At 36.8% G+C, this 25,075-nt stretch overlaps 1 protein-coding gene across 1 annotated transcript; it reads left to right on the top strand.

Moving 5' to 3' along the window:
* The first annotated feature begins 13,688 nt into the window (after positions 1 to 13,688).
* Positions 13,689 to 15,536, top strand: LOC149146388 (peroxidase 66-like). Its single transcript, XM_089452742.1, has 6 exons — positions 13,689 to 13,805; positions 13,877 to 13,948; positions 14,154 to 14,405; positions 14,516 to 14,704; positions 14,816 to 14,978; positions 15,067 to 15,536. Exons 1-6 carry the CDS (start codon positions 13,689 to 13,691, stop codon positions 15,480 to 15,482), a joined length of 1,209 nt encoding a protein of 402 aa, XP_089308868.1. The 3' UTR covers positions 15,483 to 15,536.
* Positions 15,537 to 25,075: the final 9,539 nt, after the last annotated feature.

The raw sequence follows: 25,075 nt of genomic DNA, 5'->3' as shown, positions 1-25,075 counted from the left end.
GCCACGTTTTCACTTGAAATGAAGTACATTTCGACACCCCATTATTTCCGAAGCAAAGTCCGGAATGAACTTCCCAAAGATGAATCGTTACATTTTATTGATCAAACATATGAATTTATACATATGAAGAAAAAAAGTAAAAGGGAGATAGTTACATTGAATAATTTCTCCATACTATGGAAAAAACTAAATCTAGTAATATACAATAAATCATGTAAGATTAATTTAATATCTCAGTTCAGTGATATCATGCTAAGTAATGAAAAATTTCACGTCTATCTGCAATTTGTTTTGAAGTAGGACAATGTGTGACATGAATTGTTTTGGCCTCTACATGATTTCTAATCAAATAATACTTGGTTTTGATATGTTTTGTTTGATCATGAAACTAAGGATTCTTGATCAATGGAATTGCAGAAGAGTTGTCAACAAATAGAGGAGTTGAAGCTTTTTGTTTCTCTTGCAAAATTTCAATCTTCAAGTATTTTCCGAAACCAGATGATTTTTTTAGTGGCTTGAGTTACTGCTACATATTCAGCTTCGGTGGTAGAGACTCCATTCTCCGTATCTCCATCAAAATTAGAATCAAAATAACCAACAAAATAGAAGTCTGAAACTTTGGAATATTAGATGCCCTAAGTTTGGGTTCCTTTTAAATATTTTAGAACTCTTTTTGCTGCTACCTAATGCCAATCACAAGGATGATACATAAATCTAGAAAGTATTCCAACAACAAAGGTTATATCACTGCTAGTAATAGATAAATAAATCAAACTTCCAACAAGTTGTTTGTACTTTGTTGGATCTTCAAACTGTTTTCCCTCTTCTAAGCCAGTTTCAAATTATGCTTCATTGGTGCAGCAACAGTATTACAATCCATCATACTATATATATTCAATAACTTACCAACATATTGTTGAGATATTAATCTCAGTGTTAGTTAGTTGTTGGTTAGGTGTCATCCTAATTGATTTCTTGTCTGCTAGGTATCATAAGCAGTTTAGTCTTACTTGAGTTCTACTCCGTAGGTGTCTAGTTTTAATTTAGTTATTTATTATTGATGTTTACAATGTAACCTATTTTAGTCATTCAAAATACTGAGAAGAGCAATCTCTACTCCACTTTTCAATTTCATTCTTTGTCATTGTATCAGAGCTTACACTGCTTAAAACTCTTTGACAGAACAGCAGAGAACAGAGTAGAATGCATAAAACTAGTTGAAAGCAGCATTTCAAAAGTGTGTGTATTAAAAACAGAAAAGAAAAGAAACAACATAAATTCACTACAAAGATCGTAGCAAAGTGAAGCAACTGTGAGACAAAAGTTGCTGCGAAGTTGCTTGGAAGAAAAACCTATTTTATTTTTTTGCACGGTGTCCACCAGTCAAACCAATGCTTTAGTAACACCAAAGGTTGGTATCACTATCAGTTAGGATAAGATCATCAACATAAAGAACAAGAATGGTAAGAGACTTACCCAAACAAGAATGGTAAGAGACTTACCCACTTTCTTAGTGTAGATAGTATTGTCAGAATGACACCTAGAAATTCAGTGTCTAAAAGAAAGCTATCCATTTTGGCATACTAAGCCCGAGGGGCTTGCTTGAGACCATAAAGGGATTTCTTAAGCTGACATACAAGGCTAGAGTCTGTTTTTATAAATCTAGGAGGTTGTTCCATATAGATTTCTTCATGCAAGTCCCCATGTAATAAGGAAGATTTAACATCCATTTGATGGACTTCCCATTTGAAAGACGCAACAAGGGAAAGAACAAGGCGGATAGAGTTCATTTTGGCAACATGGGAGAAGGTTTCAATATAGTCAATGCCTTCAACTTGTGAAAAAACCTTAGCAGCAAGATGAGATTTATGTTTATCAATTTTTCCATCTGGTCCAAACTTGGTTCTGTAAACCCATTTGCATCTAACAAGTTTTTGTCACTTTGGAAGAGGAACAAGATCCCATGTATCATTTGCCAATAATGAACGATATTCTTCATTCACAGCTGCGTCCCAATCTAGATGGCCTGAAGCTTCTGCAAAGGCGTCAGGATCTTAGTTCGATGAAGCTTGATCCAGTAAAGAAGATGCTCTATCGAATTGAGAACGGTACATTGTTGATCTTTAGGATCACCTGCAAGAGCACCTGTTGCATCCCGAGTAGCACGGACCCATTTTGGAAGCTGAGGAGCTAAAGGAGGATCCTGGGAAGGTGGGGGGGATTGTCATCCTCGTTGTCATCATATGAAGAAGAAATATTTTCAGAAGTAGAAGGGATAGAGAGAGGTGGCACATCCATCGAACTAGGCTTGTAGGACGATATATTTTCAACTAACTTTACATCTCTTCCAATGATAAAATTTTTGGAATTAAGCGGAATAAGTTTATATGCTTTGACATCTCTAGAATATCCAACAAAAATACATTTTTCACTCTTAGGTTCTAAGGCTTTATGTTTCTCATCTGGAATATGGGCCCATGCTTCACTTCCAAAAACACGAAAGTGACTTACATCTGGTTTAATTGAGCTCCATGCTTCTTCTGGAGTGATATTCTTAAACCTTAGTAGGAGTTCGATTTACTATGTAATTTGCACAGTTAATTGCTTTTGCCCAAAAATTAAGACTAAGTCCTTTAGATTGAAGCATACAATTAGCCATTTCCTTTAAGGTGTAATTCTTCATTTCAGCTACACCATTTCGTTGTGGAGTATATGGAACAATATGTTGCATTTGAATTCTATGCTCAGTGCAAAAGTTGATGAATTTGTTTTTAACATATTCTCCGCCATTATCAGATTTTAGCTTAAGAATTTGATGTCCAGATTGTTTCTCAAAAAAGGCCTTAAAGGCCAGGAACATGTTAAATACTTCACTCTTGAGTTTTAAGAAGTATACCCAACTGTGTCTGGAGAAATCATCAATGAAAGTTAAGAAATACTTGTAGCCAAAGAATGAAATGTTGAAAATTGGCAACAAGAAATTGCTAAAAATAGAAGTGCTAAAAATAGCACTGCTAAAAATAGTAGTTTGGGCATCAGTGTTGGATTGGGCAACAGGGAATGAAAAATGGAAGTGCTAAAAATAGAAGTTATATTTTTAGCAGTTCAAGTTGGATTCCTATTTTTAGACAGTCCCTGGTCTAAAATAGGAAGTAAAATTCGAATTTGGTCTTACCAGCAGTTTGAATATTAATTAATTAATTCTCCATGAGTTAATTAGTTAAGGAAAATCAAACTTGAAGTCTTTGTGAGAACATGCAATAATTTCTCCACTGATTGGGGAATGTGTCCTTGATTTGCTCCACTGATTGAGGAATTAAGGATGAGTTCTATATTGAGAGGATCAGTTGACTTAGTTTAACTTAGTCAAGTTCAGTTAGATTAATTTAACAAGTTGTTAAATTAATGAGATACAGTTTGTTGATGCTTGCATGCATGTGACAGCTATTATTTTCAGATAATTGAGTATTCTCTCATGGATAACTAATGCATGGCAGTTCAGACAGAGACCCAGTTGAGATCAGAGAAGGGACAGTGTACTATCAGTTGGATGAATATTTTTCCTATAAAGGAAGCTCATCCATGATGAGGATTTATCTCCTTCAAGTTTGTGCAGTTAGATCAGAGGTTAGTGAGTGTGTGAAGAGGCCAATTCACACAAGTGGCAGCACTGGACCTCAAGGAAATAGGAGGCTTGGAGGGCAGAGGAGAAGGTTTGTGAGAAACCTTTGACTATCTATGAGCAGCAGAGGGATTGTACTGAGAGCTAGATAGCTTTTGAACTAAGGCTTTGTGTAATCCGGACTATATTTCCACTTGTATGATAATACAGAGATGGGGTTTTAGGCAGGTGCTTTCCCCAGGTAAATTCTTCTGTGTTATGTGTGATTGATTCCTTCTTATCATTTATATGTGTTCTTATTGATGTTGCTTATGGTTGATTAAGCTTCCACTAAATTGTTTGTAGAAGTAGATCAAGTGTTTTGCTTTAGTACATTGCATTACCAGGTTGATCTACAGGTGGGAAATTTCTACATGGTATCAGAGCTAGCTGATTTGTAGAAAAATTTCTACATGGTATCAAAGCTAGCTGATTTGTAGGAAAAATTCTACAAAATTCTACATGGTATCGGAGCACAGGTGATCAAGGAGAGAACAATATACTGAGAGGAGATTTCAAAGTTTTGAGTTTTGGGCCGAGAGTTTGCAGAGCAGATCTAAAAATTTTTGTACAAAATTTTCAGAAATAAATAGCAGATTTGGATTCCTTGCAGAAAAATACCCAAAATCAAAAAAAAAATTGGCTGAATCAGAGTTCGGATGAGGGAGATATTGCTGATTTAAAATCAGCTCTTTTTCTAGAAAATTTTGTGACGGTGGGAAAGTGGAAATAGATTGGTGTGCTAGCCAAGAACCTGTATGCACTTGAGGTACAAGATGCATGCAAAGCCTTGAGGAGCAAGGCAAAGGTTAGATACTTGGTGGTTGAGAGGGAGAGTAAATTACCTCTCAACATGTAGAGCCAGAAGAAGTCTTAGACAATTGTGGAGGAGCCACGATTGGTGCAGCAACTTCAGGAGGTTGTGGAGCAGCCACAACAGGGGAAGCTGAGAGGAGATCGAGTAGAGACATCTACTCATGCAGAGACCTCCAGTAGGGGGAACTTTGAGCCAGGTGGGCAGAGGGATCACATGCAGCCATACCTCCAGGTAGGAGGTGGGGCGATGTGGAGTGATCGTCCCATGGAGGAGGGGCAGGATCCTTGAGGTACCCAACCTCTTGGATGAGACCTTGCTACGGAAGCCCCGATGTGGAGTAGTAGGAACTGACTGATTGGGTAGAGACAGATGTAGATGGAGCGGCAGAGAGAGCTACAGTGCAGGGAATCCCAAGACAGCGCAGAGCATGCAGGCTGCAGCAATGTGAGAGGCACAAGTGTGTTGCATTGTGCAGGGTAGCACAGAGAAGGGTGCAACGGTGCGAGATGCATGGAGATGTTGCAGTAGCATAGAGGTCAGAGAGGGAGCACTTGTCAGCAGCAAGTAGAGCTTCAGCATCAGAGTATGTTTCTAGCCCAACAGAGTGGTCAGTTGGGAGTTTTTTTTGTTCCGAGAGTTGCTGGAGCAACCACACTTGGTAGATGTGTTGCATGTAGAACATTCCAGAGGTACAAGATCGGGTTCGAGAGGAAGCCTTTCTTGTTGAGAGGGAGTGTTGAAAATTGGCAACAAGAAATTGCTAAAAATAGAAGTGCTAAAAATAGCACTGCTAAAAATAGCAGTTTGGGCATCAGTGCTGGATTGGGCAACAGGGAATGAAAAATGGAAGTGCTAAAAATAGAAGTTCTATTTTTAGCAGTTCAAGTTGGATTCCTATTTTTAGATAGTCCCTAGTCTAAAATAGGAAGTAAAATTCGAATTTGGTCTTACCAGCAGTTTGAATATTAATTAATTAATTCTCCATGAGTTAATTAGTTAAGGAAAATCAAACTTGAAGTCTTTATGAGAACATGCAATAATTTCTCCATTGATTGGGGAATGTGTCCTTGATTTGCTCCATTGATTGAGGAATTAAGGATGAGTTCTATATTGAGAGGATCAGTTGACTTAGTTTAACTTAGTCAAGTTCAGTTAGATTAATTTAACAAGTTGTTAAATTAATGAGATACAGTTTGTTGATGCTTGCATGCATGTGACAATTGTTATTTTCAGATAATTGAGTATTCTCTCATGGATAACTGATGCATGGCAGTTCAGACAGAGACCTAGTTGAGATCAGAGAAGGGACAGTGTACTATCAGTTGGATGAATATTTTTCCTATAAAGGAAGCTCATCCATGATGAGGATTTATCTCCTTCAAGTTTGTGCAGTTAAATCAGAGGTTAGTGAGTGTGTGAAGAGGCCAATTCACATAGGTGGCAGCACTGGACCTCAAGGAAATAGGAGGCTTGGAGGGCAGAGGAGAAGGTTTGTGGGAAGCCTTTGACTGTCTATGAGCAGCAGAGGGATTGTATTGAGAGCTGGATAGCTTCCGAGCTAAGGCTTTGTGTAATCCTGACTATATTTCCACTTGTGTGATAATACAGAGATGGGGTTTTAGGCAGGTGCTTTCCCCGGGTAAATTCTTCTGTGTTATGTGTGATTGATTCCTTCTTATCAGTTATATGTGTTTTTATTGATGTTGTTCATGGTTGATTAAGCTTCCGCTAAATTTTTTGTAGAACTAGATCAAGTGTTTTGCTTTAGTACATTGCATTACCAGGTTGATCTACAGGTGGGAAATTTCTACATGGTATCAGAGCTAGCTGATTTGTAGAAAAAATTCTACATGGTATCAAAGCTAGCTGATTTGTAGGAAAAATTCTACAAAATTTCTACATGAAACAACTGGAAGTGGACCACATAAATCACTATGCACAAGCTGTAAAGTGGTTGAGGCGTTCCAAGAGGCACATTTTTCAAAACTATTCTAATGATGTTTTCTGAGTACACATCCGGAACAAACACCATCTCTGCAAGATACCATAGGAAGACCTGTCACCATATTTTATTTACATAGATTTTGAAGGGAGCGATAGTTTATGTGACCAAATCGCGCATGCCAAAGTTTGCTCACTTCTTCATTATGAGCAACAAATACCAAAGGAAGAGTTGATGACCCAAAGTTTTTAAACTTATACAACCTTGTAGATTCATCAGCAATACCAATAGCTAAAATCTGTCTAGGATCTCTTAGGTCCTTAATAACAACATCATGAGGACAAAATTCAATGATTTTACTGTAGAAATTTCTCTATGGATCAGCTACCTTTGATATCATGTAGAAATTCTCACTGTAGATCACCTGATAATGCAATATACTAAAGCAAAATACTTGATCTACTTCTACTATCAAACTTTGTGGAAGCTTAATCGATTTTGAGCAAGATTAAACAGAACACATATAACAGAGAAGAAGATTCAATAACACATGAAACATAGAAGAATACTATGGGGAAAGCCTCAGCTAAAAACCCCGATCTCTGTATTATCATACAAGTGGAAATATGTCTGGATTACACAAAGCTTTAGCTCACAAGCTATCCAGCTCTCAGTACAATCCCTCTGCTGCTTATAGACAGTCAAAGGCTTCTCACAAACCTTCTCCTTTGCCCTCCAAGCCTCCTATTTCCTTGTGCAGTTTCTCCTGGGGTCCAATGCTGCCACCTGTGTGAATTCACCTCTCGCACAACTCACCAAACTCAGAAATAACTGCACAATCCTGAAGGAGATAATTCCTTCTGCATCGATGAGTTTCCTTTATAGGAAAATCCCTCCAACTGATAGTACATTGTCCCTTCCTTTAATCTCAACTGGGTCATTCTCTGAACTGACATGCATGAGTTATTTATGAGAGAATATTCAGTTATATGGAGAACACTAGTTGCATGCATGCATGCATTAACTGACTGAACTCACAATTAGTTCAACAAATTGTTTGCAACTAATTTAACTGGACTTAACTCAGTTAACTGAGCTAACTAATTACAACTCAAATACAACTCATCCTTATCTCCTTAATTAAGGGATAACTTCCTCAATCAAAGGGATAACTTCCTCAATGTCTTCACAAATACTTCATGTTTGATTTTCTCCAACTAATTAACTCAAGATGAATTAATTAATTATTTTTCAAACAGCTAGTGAGACTAAATTCAAATTTTAATTCAAGTACTAATTAAAATTGGAATATATCCTAAAATGCTATTTATTGCAATGCTATTTTTAGCATTTCTATTTTTTGCTATTTCCAACAGAGTTGGAGTATATCCTGAAATGCTATTTATAGCTTTTCTATTTTTGTCATTTCTTGTTGCCATTTTCAACATTTACCGTCCCCTAAATGAGTTATCTGATATACAGATAAAAGGTTGTAGGATAAGCTTGGAACACATAATACATCATTAAATTGACCATTGTCTAGATGAACAGTTCCAGTCTCTACAACACTAAGAGATCTATCATCACCAACATATATATTTTTGGTGTTACAATCATTTAAAGAAGAAAACATGGCTTTGTTTTTGGCCATGTGATAAGAAGCTCCAGAATCAATGAGCCACTCATGAGAATGAGAAGAAGAATATACATTTAGTGCATAACCAGACTGAGATGCTTGACAACCACATGCAGAAAATGTTATTCCTGAAGATGAAGTTGCAGATGAGGAATGCTCCAAATGGATGTTATGAATCTTCATTGTTGCTTCCGAGGCTTCCATATTCTTAAAGCATTTGGATTCTAAGTGGCCATCTCGATTACAAAATTTTCAATGTCTATCAATCTTCTTCCCTTTGTTTTAATTTTCCTTATCATTTTGTTGAATTGATTTTTCATTTTGAGACTGAAATTGCTTAGGACCCTTGTTTGGTTTAGGACCATTCCTTTTAGGATACTGCTTTCTAGGATTCTTTGAATTTGGTTGTTGTTGGGCGGCTAAGGCTTTCTTAGAAGAGTTCCCAAGATTAAGAAGACCAAGATGTAAGAGTTTTTCTTGTTATCTTATTAAAGAATCACAAAAGGCATCAAAAGAGGGGAACTTGTAGTCTTTTCCTTGAGAAATAAAGGCTTCTCTAGTAGAATGGAAGGTGGAAACAAACACAAAGTAGGCTAGTCCCAACTTAGTAATAATGGAATAGATAAGGCTACCACCTTCTTTCTTAACCTTAACACCTTCCAAGAAAAGTTCCTGCACTTGTTTCTTGATCTCCTCCATCTCTATAGAAGCCATCCTGTACATGCCAACATTTGGTAAAGGGGCATCCTGTTGCAAATGGATCTCATGTTGGATTTCCCTTTTAGGGGGCAATCCTCTCGGTTCCTGAAACAATTCATCATAGTTAGAAACAATTTCAAATAATTCCTTCTTATGATCAAGATCACAACCTTTAAAAGCATCAGCCATCTCGGCTTCTTTCGCCCTCACTACCATGAGCATGCACCCTTTACTAGAATTAACCAATCTTTTGATCTGTCCTACACTGAGCACTAACTTTTGTGTCATGACCTCTGACTATATACTCTACCCCATCCTTGGTCAGGTGGTATTTGTTTTCATGCCAAAATAAAATGGCCTTTCTTTCATATAAATATGGGATTCCCAAGATGATTCCACAGATGTCCAAAGGTACTACATCTAACTCTACCTCATCAACTAATTTAGAAGCGATTACAAATCTAGCCCTACACTACTTGGTGACCTGCAATTTGGCTTTATCACTTACCCAACCAAGTGGGTATGGACTCGAATGAGGTTTAGTTTCAAGGCCTAGCCTTTTCACTAAGGAATTTGAGATTAAGTTTGCTTGGGAACCTGAATCAAACAGAGTTTCCAACTTTGTGTGCTTTATGACAACTCTAATGTGGAACAACTTAATTCTGTTTTTCTCACGAATCATAGGCTCATTCAAATAACTAGTGCTTGAAACCGAACCAGAACTATCATTAATAGAAAGAGTACCTTGAATCAGAACTATCATTAATGGAATGAGTACCTCTTGCGCCCACGGCTGTGATCAATGTATCGAAATCTGATCCAAGGTCTTGCGTTGTGGCCACTTGTCTTCTGCTTACCCTTTCCACCGAATCTCTTCGGTCTCAGTTTCGGATGTAGCTTCCAATAGTGGTCCTCATCATGCCCATCCTTCTTGTAGTGAGTGCACAACGATGTTGCTTCGTCCCCCTTCTTGGTAGTGATGGTCTTCTTATCCTTCCCTTTTCCTTTCTTCTGGAATTTGTCATGCTGAGGTTTGAATGACATCTTCTTGGTTTGGTCATCTCAATCATTATTTCCTCGACTTTCAAGATGTATAGCTTTAACGTTGGTCGTATCAATTGAAGTAGGATTGAACAGTAATAATGAGTGTTTGATGTAACTATGTAGCACACCTATGTACTTAGTTACAGTTTTGGGCGCATCTAATGAGATTCCCATATTCATTGCTTATTTTCGAAATTCCTTCGTGAATCTTTGTACATTCTTGCCCTTACCTTGCCTTAACCATAAGTGCCTTTTTCTTATAACCCAGAAGGTAGAACTGGTCCTTTAATGTAGAAATAAAACTAGACAAAGAGGACAGAGGGTTACATGACTTCGTGTTGCCCTTATGTAACTTGCTCTCCCACCAAACGAGAGAAATGCCACTCAGCTGAAGAGATGATAACTGGACTTTCACCTCATCTTCTTCAATCTACGGGATTCGGGAGTAAAACTCTATCTGTCTAATCCAGTTATTGTTTTTTTATGCACTACATTCTCCATTTTACATGGGTAGGTCGAACTTCACATCTAACTTGAAGAATGGTTTCTTAGAAGTCCGTTTGGAATTTCTATGAGAGTGATAAGAATTATCACTGGAGGAAGGAGAGGGAGGAGGATCTTCTCCACCACCTTCCTGATTTGTTGATTCATGATCATCGGCATCCTTCTTCTCATGCCCAAGTGCCTTCTCATACTCTGCGAACAACTTGTCTACCCATATTATAGAATACCTTTCGGAAATTATGTTCCTCTTCCCAATGAGCTTCTTCATTGGCCATGTTTCTTCTTTGTTGTGCACGTCCTGCTTCAGGATCAAAGGAGTTAAGTGTTCCTTCTCCTTTTCGCAGCTTGTTTCGGGTTAGCATAAACTCATGCAATTCACATCTACAAAGACCTACTCCAATACCAAACTTGATCCAAGATCTTTTACTTACAGATGCATCAGAATTACATATAACATAGTTAATTAACCATGGAACTTAAAAAAACACATAATAATGCAGAAATAGTCAGAAGAACACAAAAACCATGACACAATGATTTGATTACTAAGTTCGTCTAGTTTGGACTACGTCTCTCGGAACTTCTTAACAATGGGGAGGCCTTCTTTTTATTAGTGGCATAAAAGAGATAAAAGTACAACAACAAGCAATTTCAACCCTTATACCTCCAAGCTGATAGATGGGCAGAGAATGGAGAGCCCAGCTTTGAAAAGAGACAAAACCACTGAACTCCTGGCGAAAAATAGTGCAAAAATGCCTATCCAAACTCTCAATTTGGATAATCGGGCCTTCTGCAACCTTCTCGAAACCTCCCTGTTGCTCAAGGCAAGGTTTCGGCCTGCTGCCAGGGTCAGGGTCTGTTGTATGCAGTAAAATCTGTGTATTCGACCAGTCCTCCCCTGCCTTTCTCCGACACAACAGTCATATATATAAGATCATGGTGGCATCCCTCAAAATCGGGGTAGTTTCAACATAATACCCAAGGTTAGCAGACGGGTGCAAGCCTGAAGGATTCACGACAACCACCCTTCTGCAATAGTAAGCCATTGTCCAGCAACCCATTTCAACAACGTATGACTCTTGGCAGTGGGTTCATCGGTGGTTCCAGCTTATCGGCAAACAGTCCAATGCCCATACACATCATCCTACGATAACTATGGATCTGACAGGAAGATTCACCATATAACATAATGTCTTCGCGTTTAGCATTCCCGTCACATTATCACAATCAGTGTGAAACCCTTGGCACAATGGTTAGCACTCTGCAACACCTGCGGACTCGCCGGGTTTATTAATCACACTATATAACATTTCGGGTCCGGGCCCCTTATCGCAGTATCATAATCAACGCCTACCGCAAAATCACAATCGCACTTTTCCCCTGAATCGTATCGCAAGCACCAACCCTTGATTGTGATATGCGATGTATATCGCATCGCAACTAAGTCATGTTGTGGCCGATTCGTAACTCCTCCAGCTGTGATATCACAATCGCAACTGGGAATGCCAGGGGCCCATTCTTCTTTAAGCGCTCCTCCTTTTCACTGATATGCGATATGTAGGGTCCAGTGGCATCCTGCCACATGGCGCTCCCTTATTCGTTGAAACTATGCCATGTCATCTTCTCCCTGCTACCTAGACAAGTCAAACTCAAACTTTGACTTTCTCTAACTTTGTCATCTGGACTCGAATTTGAGTGTCATTTGAGCGTCATTTGCACCGTTGGAATAGAGGATGACGAGCACTCCAATCCGATGCTAAGCTTATCTAGATTCTATCACTTTGAGTTTTGAGCTTTTGTCATGCCACTAGTACTTTTCTAAAGATCCACCTGGATCAGTAAGGGTAATATGATTTCATATCGGTGGCAAGGAGTTGACCTTCATTCATCCTCTAGAATTTATGTAGGTTGGTACAATTACTAAAGGGAATGACATTTTGCAAGGTTGGGGTTTTGTTGTTTGTCTTTTAAGCTTGACGTGTGCAGGTTACTCATAGTGTAGAAGGGGGGGTATACACACCAGGATTCTAAATTTGGTTCAGTTTATTAAATATCTTGTGACAGCGTGGGTATTCTACCACCTTGAGTTTGGGGTCACGCGAGGTATGTCTCTTATCATTTCCATGGTTGTGGTCACTTTAGTTTCTGTTACAAGTGTTACCCCCTCTTGTCTGCCATGCCACTCAGAAAATGTATACGGTGCACAAGGTCAATATAGGGCTCATTGTTCACTCAAGACTCAACTACTACCTACTTCAATATAGTCCCTTTGGATATTGGGAGAGAAATCAAGAAGCTAGAAACTCAAGTAAGAGCGAAGAGAAAGTCTTTCTCAGATTTTGAGATCATCGAGGATGTCTCCTTGCTAGGATTCGGACCGTGTGCATACCAAGGGACCGACAAAACAATATCTCAACTATGTTGCTCTTTAGTTGCAAATAAACACTTTATTGGACCTGATTTTGAAAAACAACCCAGTAAAATAATACAATATGTTTTAAGTCCAAATCTCATCTACATAATTAAAAAAAAAAGGTTTTCTAAAAATTCTACAACTTCCTTAATATGTTTTTAGTACGTCCAAATATCATGTGCATAAAGAAATGAGAAAAATTCCAAAGATTCTACAAGTTCCTTTCCTAAAGGAATGGAGAGGAATTCTAAAGATTCTACTTGTTAATTTGCTTTGAAATATAATACAACAGATTTATTTTTATTAATATTGTTATTATGTAAATGGTGTTTTTATTATGCTAATAAATAATAAAGGATTTACCATAAAATAATTAAGAAACACTTTTATCAAGTGTGATGTGGTTTTTCTGTAAGTCCCCTTGAATATCATGAAATTGTGTCCAAAGCCCAAAATATAAAAACGAGTATTTGAGATTGAAAAAAGAATAACAGGAATGTATATTCTAATGGTGTATACTATACACTTGTCAAGTAACTGAATGCTTTGTTGAAAAGAGCGCGTTGGAAATGGTATGCACGGGGCAGACAAAATCTAACGAACATAAACAGGAATTCAACATGTATGAGAAAGAATAAAACAAGTCTGTTATATTGTGATAAAGAGAGTCTTATGTGTGACACATGCTGAGTGAAGGTATACGGATCAGGGCTTATAAAGAAACAACGTGTATGTATTTTTTCTTTGGTAACAATCTACAAATCTTATTTCTGCAGCTTCAGGTGACTATGGCTGCTTCATTGCTACTCTCCCATGCTTGGAAGATCCTTCGACATTAAGAAAGTTCGGTTATCAGGGTTTTACGTCCATGGTAGCGTGCCATTTGAAGGTTGACCGTGTTACGGATTTGAAGGCGATCGTAATGTCCAAAAGAGGGAGTAGGGAAGACAGACCTCATTTGAACTTTTGCGAATGCCACAGCGTTCTCGTGATAGCAAAGTAACAATGTTTGACGAGATGCAAAAGCAAAAGCAGACCAGTGTCCTTTATCATTCTCGATATGAAATGCCAGCAAACAAAAACAACGCGGTTTGTGTTTCATATCGAAATGACAATATGTTGCATTCAGTGGTTTGTTTTTCATGTTTACGTTTTGAAAGTCGTTGAGAGATGCTGCAACTACCGGGCAGGCGTGCTCGTCACCAGCAAAAATATATTATGGAAAAGGACTGGTGAGTGCCTTTGAAGTCCAGTATTCAAACATTCTTTTACCGACATTATAACGCAACAAGCTCATATCTATATATTTATACCAGGATATTGGTACTTTCTAAAAGTACAGACATTGTTTGTGGAGAACAGTACTGCTGCTTCATCGTGGATTTGAATATCAATATTCACTTTCGTTATAGTTAGTGCAAAAGAAAATTAATGCAGGGTGTTGGAATTGCGATGATGACAATTGTCTGCATATTATTCTGCATCGCCTCGTCATTATCATTATCATTATCAGGGGCCGATGCAGCTGCATTGACAAGTAGTAGCATAGGTCTTAGCAAAGACTACTACAAGAAGACGTGCCCAAGAGCAGAGAGTGTGATAAGAGATACCATACTCAACGCTACCCACTTCGACCCCAAAATCCCTGCTCGCATTCTACGCATGCACTTCCACGACTGCTTCATTCGGGTAATTCTTCTTATAATAATTACTAATCGCCCACTTACTCATTCTTTCTGTGTTGTAATATTACTCATCATGTCATCTTGATCTGAATAATTGTATCTTAAACATTGCAGGGTTGTGACGCATCGGTGCTGCTAGACTCTAATCCAAACAATGAAGCAGAGAAAGATGGACCGCCCAACGTTTCACTCCGCGCCTTCTACGTTATAGACGATGCCAAGACAAATATCGAGTCCATTTGCCCTAAAACTGTTTCATGCGCTGACATTCTCGCCATAGCAGCCAGGGATGTTGTTCTTCTGGTAAATTTCTGACTTCGTTTTCCCTAAAAATTCATTGCAATAACAAAAAAACCTATTCTATAGGGGATCTACCTAGCTATATTAATTGCAATGTTAACAACAATTTAACAGGCGGGAGGGCCACAGTGGGACGTACTCAAAGGACGAAAAGACGGAGTCGTCTCGAGGGCAAACGATACGAGGAATTTGCCAGCTCCCACCTTTAACATCTCTCAACTCATTCAAAGCTTCGCCCTCCGTGGGCTCTCTCTCCATGATCTCGTAGCGTTGTCCGGTACTAATTGAATATTCTCCCCCATAATCTACTTAATATATATTTTTTTTTCTGGTTGAATAATGACTCGTACTGCTATTGACAACAGGCGGACACACGTTGGGGTTCTCTCACTGCTCTTCCTTTGAGAGCAGAGTCCACAACTTCAACGCCACGCATAATGTGGATCCGACCATGGAGCCACAGTTCGCGCAGAAGCTACGCAGGGTCTGCCCACAGCCCAACACCAACAACAGCGCAGGTTCTTTTCTGGATTCCACGGCTACTCAATTTGACAACGCCTACTACCAAAATCTGGTACAAGGAAAGGGAGTGTTTGCCTCGGACCAGGCACTGTTCTTGCACAATGGTCGAACAAAGGCCATTGTGAAGAGATTCGCGAAGGATGAGCAGGCCTTCTTCAAAGCATTTGCAACCTCCATGCTCAAGATGGGAAGTGTTGGAGTGTTGACCACCGGAGGAGAAGTGAGAATCAACTGCAGGAAAGTGAATAACAATTCCTAAACGCACAAACAACAATAATTTCATGTAGAGGCCATCGGCGTCCATTCTCCCCTCCCTTTTGGGGCTTGATAACTGACTGCCATCTACTATAATAATGATGGTATTGTTTGCAGAGAATGTGTTTGGAGAGAGATAATATTTGATTATGTTCACTCCATCTTGTACTTTCTTTTATTTAATTAATACATAAAATAATGCGTATATTTATCCATTCCAGCCACGTATTCACTTGAAATGAAGTACATTTCGACACCCCATTATTTCCGAAGCAAAGTCCGGAATGAACTTCCCAAAGATGAATCGTTATATTTTATTGATCAAACATATGAATTTATACATATGAAGAAAAAAAAGTAAAAGGGAGATAGTTAGATTGAATAATTTCTCCATACTATGGAAACAAACTAAATCTAGTAATATACAATAAATCATGTAAGATTAATTTAATATCTCACTTCAGCGATATCATGTTAAGTAAAGGAAATTTTCACGTTTATCTGCAATTTGTTTTGAAGTAGGACAATGTGTGACATGAATTGTTTTGGTCTCTACATGATTTCTAATCAAATGATACTTGGTTTTGATATGTTTTGTTTGATCATGAAACTTAGGATTCTTCACTTCTAATCAAATGATACTTGGTTTTGATATGTTTTGTTTGATCATGAAACTTAGGATTCTTGACCAATTGAATTGCAGAAGAGTTGTCAACAAATAGAGAAGTTGAAGCTTTTTGTTTCTCTTGCAAATTTTCAATCTTCAAGTATTTTCCAAAGCCAGATGATTTCTTTAGTGGCTTGAGTTACTGCTACATATTCAGCTTCGGTGGTAGAGACTCCATTCTCCTTATCTCCATAAAAATTAGAATCAAAATAACCAACAAAATGGAAGTCTGAAACTTTGGAATATTAGATGCCCTAAGTTTGGGTTCCTTTTAAATATTTTAGAACTCTTTTCGCTGCTACCTAATTCCAATCACAAGGATGATACATAAATCTAGAAAGTATTCCAACAACAAATGTTATATCACTGCTAGTAATAGATAAATAAATCAAACTTCCAACAAGCTATTTGTACTTTGTTGGATCTTCAAACTGTTTTCCCTCTTCTAAGCCAGTTTCAAATTATGCTCCATTGGTGCCGCAACAGTATTACAATCCATCATACTATATATATATTCAATAACTTACCAACATATTGTTGAGATATTAATCTCAGTGTTAGTTAGTTGTTGGTTAGGTGTCATCTTAATTGATTTCTTGTCTGCTAGGTGTCATAAGCAGTTTAGTCTTACTTGAGTTCTACTCCATAGGTGTCTAGTTTTAATTTAGTTATTTATTATTGATGTATACAATGTTAGCTCCATTAAGTTTTGCACAAATTGCTGCCTACAATTATGGAGTTGCAGTCTTTCCTTAACTTATGGAAACCAACTGCAGTAGTTTCCTTAAGTTAAGAAAAGGCAACTGCAATTACTAATTTTGTAATTAGGAACTACTAAAGTGGTCCATCACTTTGATTCGAGTTCTCTGCCTTGATTTGTGGACATCTAACACATAGCTATGAGAAGCTTGATGGAAGCTTAGCTATATGTTCATCTGTTTGGTCCCCAAGCTCTTATCTCAATCCCCTTCAGTTTTACACCATCTAGCTGAGATAGCAGAGCTTGGAAGTGCCTTTAGAATTATTGTGTTCTTTTCTTTTGCTTGGATTGTAGCTGGAGTGCTGAAGAAGAAGCAAGCAAGTGGACTGTGGCCTTCATCAAAACATCACCAATGGCTGGAGGTAACTCGTATCCCTGGGCATTAAGATTTAATGATTCTTTGAGTTTATTCCGCATGAAGAATCGTTATTGAAACTGTAGATATTCTTACATACAATGTAACCTATTTTAGTCATTCAGAATACTGAGAAGAGCAATCTCTACTCCACTTTTCAATTTCATTCTTTGTCATTGTATCAGAGCTTACACTGCGTAAAACTCTTTGACAGAACAACAGAGATCAGAGTAGAATGCATAAAACTAGTTGAAAGCAGCATTTCATAAGTGTGTGTATTAAAAAAAGAAAAGAAAAGAAACAACATAAATTCACTACAAAGATCGTAGCAAAGTGAAGCAACTGTGAGACAAAAGTTGCTGCGAAGTTGCTTTGAAGAAAAACCTATTTTTTTGTGCACGGTGTCCAGGAGTCAAACCAGTGCGTTAGTAACACCACTAACGCTGGACAGTGAGAGGATCCTGTTCCTTGCATCGATTTCGATTTAACCCTCCTTGCTGACGAACAGTCGTTAGTGCTGTAACGCTCGCCTTCAGCTGTGACAAAGGCTTTAGCAGGCTACCCTTCACCATCCAGAGAAGTTTTAGCATGCTGCCTATCCATTCTTTCTGGTTGCGTTAGCAAAAGTCAAACCAGATTAAGTTTTTTTGTTTAACGAGGTATTTTCGTATTCATTTGGATTTTAAAAAATAAATTAAAACCTTATGATATGCCTTATGAGATTATGAGGTATGCGTGAGTTGAAACGTATTTTTTGAATAGAACTTATATTCAAAGGGTTTCTTATTTTAATATAAGAAAAGGGTTTTTTGAGTTTTTTTTAAATAAAAACTTGGAAAGAAAGAGGCATAGTGGATTTGAATTTTTTTTTAAGTTTTTTTTTAAACTTTGAAAGCAAGTGTAGAATTTTTTAAAGTTTTTTTATAAAAATTTGGAAAGGAAAATGATTTTTTAAAAGAGATTTAAAAGAAAAGGCAGATATTTTGCATTCAAAGAAATGGCTTCTTCTAATGCTTTGCCATAGACCCCGATTTTGTTTGGCAAAAAAATTGAGTTTTGGTTTTTGAGAATGATGACATTCCTGCAAGCACAAGAGTGTTGGGATACACTTCATACTGCATATGTAGAGCTGGCTCAAGAAGCATGGGTGGCCATGACTAATAATCAGAGGAATGCAACGAATGAACTCAAAAAGAAAGAACACAGAGCCAAATGTTGGATTCAAAACTCAGTAGATGACTCTATTTTCGACAAGATAACAGGTGCATCCACAGCACATGAAGCTTGGGAAATCTTGAAAGCTGCATATCAAGGTAATGATACAGTGAAGACAGTGAAATTACAGACATTGAGATCACAGTTTGAAACCCTAAAGATGACTGACACAGAAAATGTGGATCAGTTCATGACTAGAGTTGTGGGAATAGTAAATCAGATCAAGCTCATTGGTGAAACTATTTCAAATGAGAAAATTGTTCAGAAAAATCCTTCGAAGTCTGCCCAAGAAATATGACATGATTGTAACAACCATTCTGGAATCCAAAGATCTTACAACTTTCTCAGTAGAATAGTTGACTGGATCACTTCTAGCACACGAAACAAGACTCAACTTGACAAAAGATTCCATGGAACAAGCTTTCAAAGCACAACTCTCTTTTGGAAGAGGTAGAGGCAGAGGATATAGAGGTGGCAACAAGCGAGGTAGATCAGAACATCATCATGTAGCAGAGCAGTGGAGACCTCCACAAAATCAAACTCAAAGAAGTAGACCTTGGAGCAAATATAATGTCCAGTGTTATTACTGCAAGAAATTTGGGCATTATGAAAATGAATGCAAAAAGAAACAGTCAAATCAGCATAGAGGCAATGTCCATCTCTCCAACAATGAAGGAGAATCCTCTGAAACAATGTTTCTTTCATGCAATCTTTTTGAAGACACTCACAACAAGGATCTTTGGTTGTTGGATAGTGGTTGCAACAATCATATGATAGGTAACAAAAATCTGCTTTCTTATCTTGATGCTTCCATAACATCAGAAATTACTCTTGGAGATCGTTCTTGCATTAAAGCTGAAGGAAAAGGTATTGTTCCTATTCTTACTAAACAGAATCAACAAAAATACATTCCTGATGTTTATTATGTTCCAAATCTGAAGCATAACCTCATTAGTGTAGGAAAATTGATGGAACATGGTTATGATGTAATATTTCAAGGGAACATATGTTATATCTATAACAAACCTCCCAATAGAAGACTGATAGATAAGGTTGAAAAAACTAAGAATAGGATGTTTCCTTTGACTCTTAGAAGTCGAAATCTTTCACAGTCTTTTGTACACAATGTGTCAAGAATAGATGAGTCTCAACTATGGCATTCTAGATATGGCCACATACCATTCAAAAGTCTAAGCAGCTTCATAAATAGTCAATAGTCATTGGTCTCCCTACTATGAATGAGAAATACTGTAATTGTGAAATTTTTGTTCTGTCCAAGCATAAAAGAGACAACTTTCCCACATCTTCCTCTAGAGCAAAAGAACCTTTAGAGCTTGTCCATACAGATATATGTGGTCCAATGCAAACACAGTCTATTGGTGGTAGTCTTTATTTTCTAACATTCATTGATGATTATAGCAGGAAGACATGGGTGTATTTTCTGAAAAACAAATCAGATACATTCTCAAGGTTCAAAGAATTCAAAGTAGAAGCAGAAAAGCAAAGTGGAAAGCCTTTGAAAGTACTCAGATCTGACAGAGGAGGAGAGTACAACTCCAATCACTTCAAAGCATTTTGTCAACAACAAGGAATCATAATGCAGAACACAACAAGATATACTCCACAGTAGAATGGAGTAGCAGAAAGGAAAAATCAGTCAATCATGAACATGGCCAGATGTATGCTTCGTGAGAAGAAGTTGTCAAACAATTATTGGGTTGAAGCAGTTTCGACAGCAGTGTATGTTCTCAACAGATCTCCAACAACCACTCTCCAAGATACAGTACCTCAAGAATCATGGGATTTTTTGGATCAATATCTTTTTCACATGTTCCTAAGAAGCTAAGAAAGAAGCTTGATGATAGGAGTAAAAGATGTATTTTTGTAGGCTATAGTGAGCAGTCAAAGGCCTACAGACTTTATAATCCAATTACAAAGAAGTTTGTTTTAAGCAAAGATATATATTTTTTTGAAAATAAATCTTGGTCTGATCAAGTTGATGATGCTTCAAGTAAGTATTTTTATCCACCACAGCCACCTATATTTATGGTTGAAGAAGAGCCATACCATTCTGAAAAGGTACATCTTCAACCAGTGAGTCCACCAGCGATTCAACATCTTCAAAAGACAATAAAAAAACAAGAAGCATCAGAGAAATATATGAGCAAGAGCATGAATTTGACCAGCATAATATGTTTTCATTTCTTTCATCTCAACCAACTCATTTTAAAGAAGCAATTAAAGAAAGCATTGGGTAGAAGCAATGAACCAAGAAATTGCTACCATAGAGAAGAATCAGACTTGGGAATTCGCTGATCTTCCAAGAGACAAAACCAAAATTGGTGTAAAATGGGTATATAAGACCAAGCTAAATGAAAAAAGAGAGATTGAGAAACATAAGGCAACGCTGGTTGCGAAAGGATTCTCACAATAGTTTGGTGTCGACTATGGTGAAACCTTTGCTCCAGTAGCAAGGTTAGACACTATCAGAGCCATTTTTTCCACAACAATTGAGCACAAATGGAAAGTCTATCAGCTTGATGTAAAATCTGCTTTTCTAAATTGTATATTGTAGGAATAAGTTTGTTTAGATTAGCCTCTTGGTTTTGAAGTTCCAGGACACGATCATAAGGTATACATATTGAAGAAAGCCTTGTATGGTTTTAAATAAGCTCCAAGAGCTTGGCACAGTCACATTGACACCTATCTCATCAAAAGTGTTTTTTTTCAGAAGCAATCATGAGCCAACTTTGTATACCAAAATGCATGAAGGTAAAATTCTGATTGTATGCCTTTATGTAGATGATCTTCTTTATACAGGAAATATGATGTTAGAAGATTTCAAAGCAACAATGCAAAAAGAGTTTGATATGACAAATCTAGGAGTCATGAAATACTTCTTAGGCATTGAAATTCACCAATTTGCTAATGGAATTTTTGTCAGTCAGCAAAAATGTGCCAGTGATATCATCAAAAATTTCAAAATGACCAATTACAAACCTACAGATACACCAATTTCTCAAGGAACAAATCTGAGCAAAGAAAATGTAGCACCACCAATTGATTCCACACAATATAAAAGTCTAGTTGGTAGCTTGTTATATCTCACTTCAACTAGACTTGATATTATGTTTGCAACAAGTTTTGTCTCTAGGTTTATGCAGTCACCTAAGATTTCTCATTGGAAGGTTGCAAAAAGGATCTTAAGGTATATTGTAGGGACAATAGATTATGGTTTGTTTTATACACATTCTGAAAATTGTTCACTTTCAGGTTATACAGACAATGATTATGCAGGGAGTTTAGATGATCGCAAAAGCACCTCAGGGTATGATTTTCATCTTGGAACCAATCTGATTTCATGGGCATCCAAGAAACAATCAATCGTTTCAATATCTTCTACAGAGGCAAAATATGTAGCAACAAATTCAGCAGCTTGTCAAGCTGTGTGGTTAAGAATATTATTGAAATATATTTCAAATATTCAGAAGGAGCCAACTCCAATCTACTGTGATAACAGTTCAGCTATTTCCTTATCAAAAAATCATGTATTCCACAAAAAGAGCAAGCACATTGACACTCGTTTTCATTTCATTTGGGAGCTTGTCAATGATGGGGACATAGTACTTTCTTTCTGTGGTTCAAAAGATCAACTAGCAGACATTTTCACAAAGCCATTGGGCAAGAATGTATTTGAATTTCAAAGAAAACAACTTGGCATTGTAAGTGTCACTACATGTAACAGTTGAGATTAGGAGGGGATGTTGAGATATTAATCTCATTATTAGTTAGTTGTTGGTTAGGTGTCATCTTAATTGATTTCTTGTCTGCTAGGTGTCATAAGCAGTTTAGTCTTACTTGAGTTCTACTCCATAGGTGTCGAGTTTTACTTCAGTTATTTATTATTGATGTTTACAATGTAACCTATTTAGTCATTTAGAATATTGAGAAGAGCAATCTCTGCTCCACTTTTCAGTTTCATTCTTTGTCACATATTTCTTTGAGAGATGAAAATATGATGTGGTTTTTGATAAATTTCAATTCCAAGATAAGAATGAAGTAAACCTAAATATATTATATCAAAAAGCTTTTTCAATTCCTTCTTAATAGATGATATATATTCATCATTGCTTCCTATAATCATCAAATCATCAACATATACAACTAGATACACAATTGATCTTCCAACTTTCTTAACGAAAAGAGTTGCATCATCTAGGTCAAAATGTTTATATTTTAACTTAAGAAGATGTTTAGTTAGTTTCTCATACCATGCTCATGGCGCTTGTTTCAAGTCGTACAAAGACTTCATTAGTTTGCAAACCTTTTGTTCTTTCCCTTTAACAGAAAAACCCTCTTATTGAAGCACGTAAACATTTTCTTTCAAATCTTCATTTAAAAAGACAGTTTTGACATCCATATGATGAATTTTCCATTCTTTCTGAGCTACAATAGAAAACATAGATCTAATAGTGCCCCATTTAGCTATAGGAGAAAATGTCTCTGTGTAGTCAATACCCTCTTTCTATGCATATCCCTTTGCTACAATTCTTGCCTTGTGCTTATCAAGTGAACCATCAACTTTATACTAAGGTTTATAAATCCATTTGCAACCAATAGGTTTGATGCCAACAGGAGGATCCACAGCCTCCATCGGCCATTTTTTATGAGAGCATCCTATTCCTTTTACATTGCATCTTTCAACTTATCATAACTAGCAGCTTCTTCAAAACAAGTAAGTTCACAATCCACGGAAAAATTAAATTCACAATGAGAATAGTTACTTGAGGAACTTCATGTCTTAAACTCATCATATTTCTTTAGAAATGTTATGATACGAATTGATCTTCGCAAAGGTTTTGTAGGAAGTTTCTCATCTTCTTCATGCATCTTAGTTCTTTTCATCTTTGTCCCTATCATTTCTATAGAAACACTTTCATCAACCAATTTCTCTTCAGTAGCAGAAATATCATTATTGAGAGAAGGAAAATCCACAAACTTATCTAATATAGGAACCCCCCTTCAGGATGTGAAAGGATATTATTTGATTCATAATAAAACTTTTGAGGCACAAATGTTTCTATCTGATTAAGTTGTCTATCAACGGTGAGGGAATCTTTATCAAATTCAAGAAAAAATACATCTCTTGAAAAAATAAACTTCTTGTTATCTTCACCATACAATTGATATGCCTTAGAAGTCATAGAATACCCCAAAAATAAAAATATATATTTTATGCTTCTTTCACTCAACTTATTTCATTGGTGTTTAGGAATCAAAGCATAACATTGAGAACCAAAAATTCTGAAATGTTTAACAGGAGGAAGACGATTATACCACATTTCATATGGAGTTTTGTTGTTGATCACAGAGGAAAGACGTTGATTTCTAATATATATTTCACAGAGCACTGCTTCTCCCAAAAACATCAATTTGACATTCTTAAAAAACATCATTGACCTTACCATATTAAGCAATGTTCTGTTCATTCATTCTACAACGTTTTTTTGTTGTGGATTATATGGTATTGTGGTCTGGTGTTTGATGCCATTCTCTTGCAAATATTTTTCAAAAACATGTGAAGTATATTCTCCCTCATTATCAGTTCTTATAGTACTAATAGTATGTTTAGCTTCATTTTGTAATAGAGAGATGAAATTTTTTAAATACATAAAAAACTTGTGGTTTTTCTTTAAGCAGATAAACCCAACACATCCTCGAATAATCATCAATAAAAGTCAGTATGTATTTATTGCCATTCGCAGTTGGTACATGCATAGGTCCACATAAATAAGGGTGTATGGGACTTAATTTCCTTGTAGCTCTAGAATTAGAATTCTGAAAAGGTTGTTTGTGATGCTTGACCAATATACAGGCATTACATGGAGTCAATTTTCTTGGAACTGTTGGAAGTTGTTTAATCCCCTGTTGTTTCATAATTCTAATACTTTCATAATTAATATGATTGAATCGTGCATACCACAATAATGATGATGACAGCGTATCATTCTGTTGAACCAAATAATTAGTGTTCAATGCAACATACAACATACCTTTCAATTTCAACAATTTATCTTCTTCCACACCAGTCATTACAGTTTTATTGTCGGTTTCTCTTCAAATTTCCACTTTACCATCAAATATGTGGATGGAATGTCCCTCTTGTCTTATTTGTACAAGAGAAAATAAATTCCTTTGGAACTTAGGAATGTAAAGAACATCATTGAAAGTATAATCAGAAAGTCCATGGATTTTTAACTCAATAGAACCAATCCCTGATGGTTTGATTTGAGACTTATCTACAAAATACATTACTCCATCAATATTATCATTGAATTTTTCAAACAAATCTCTTCTAAAGGTCACATGAAAAGTGGCACCTATGTCTAAAATCCAACTGTCATGCCATGAAGAGAAAGAGGTACTAAATATATCTTCCATATGAAAATTACAATGAGAAACAACATAATGTGCATTCTCAGAAGACTGTCCTTTTTCTGGAATTAGATGATCTTTCTTTTCAATAATTTGTTCTTTTATTTCATTAATTTTAACTCAGGAAATTCTACAATTTGCAGAAGTATGTCTAATTTTACCACA

Source organism: Pinus tabuliformis, chromosome X (assembly GCF_031772625.1).
Source record: "Pinus tabuliformis cultivar Carrire ecotype Pingquan chromosome X, CPIR1, whole genome shotgun sequence".
Lineage (NCBI taxonomy): Eukaryota > Viridiplantae > Streptophyta > Pinopsida > Pinales > Pinaceae > Pinus > Pinus tabuliformis.
The sequence above is the reverse complement of the archived record's forward strand: the minus strand, read 5'-3'. Positions and strand labels throughout refer to the sequence as shown.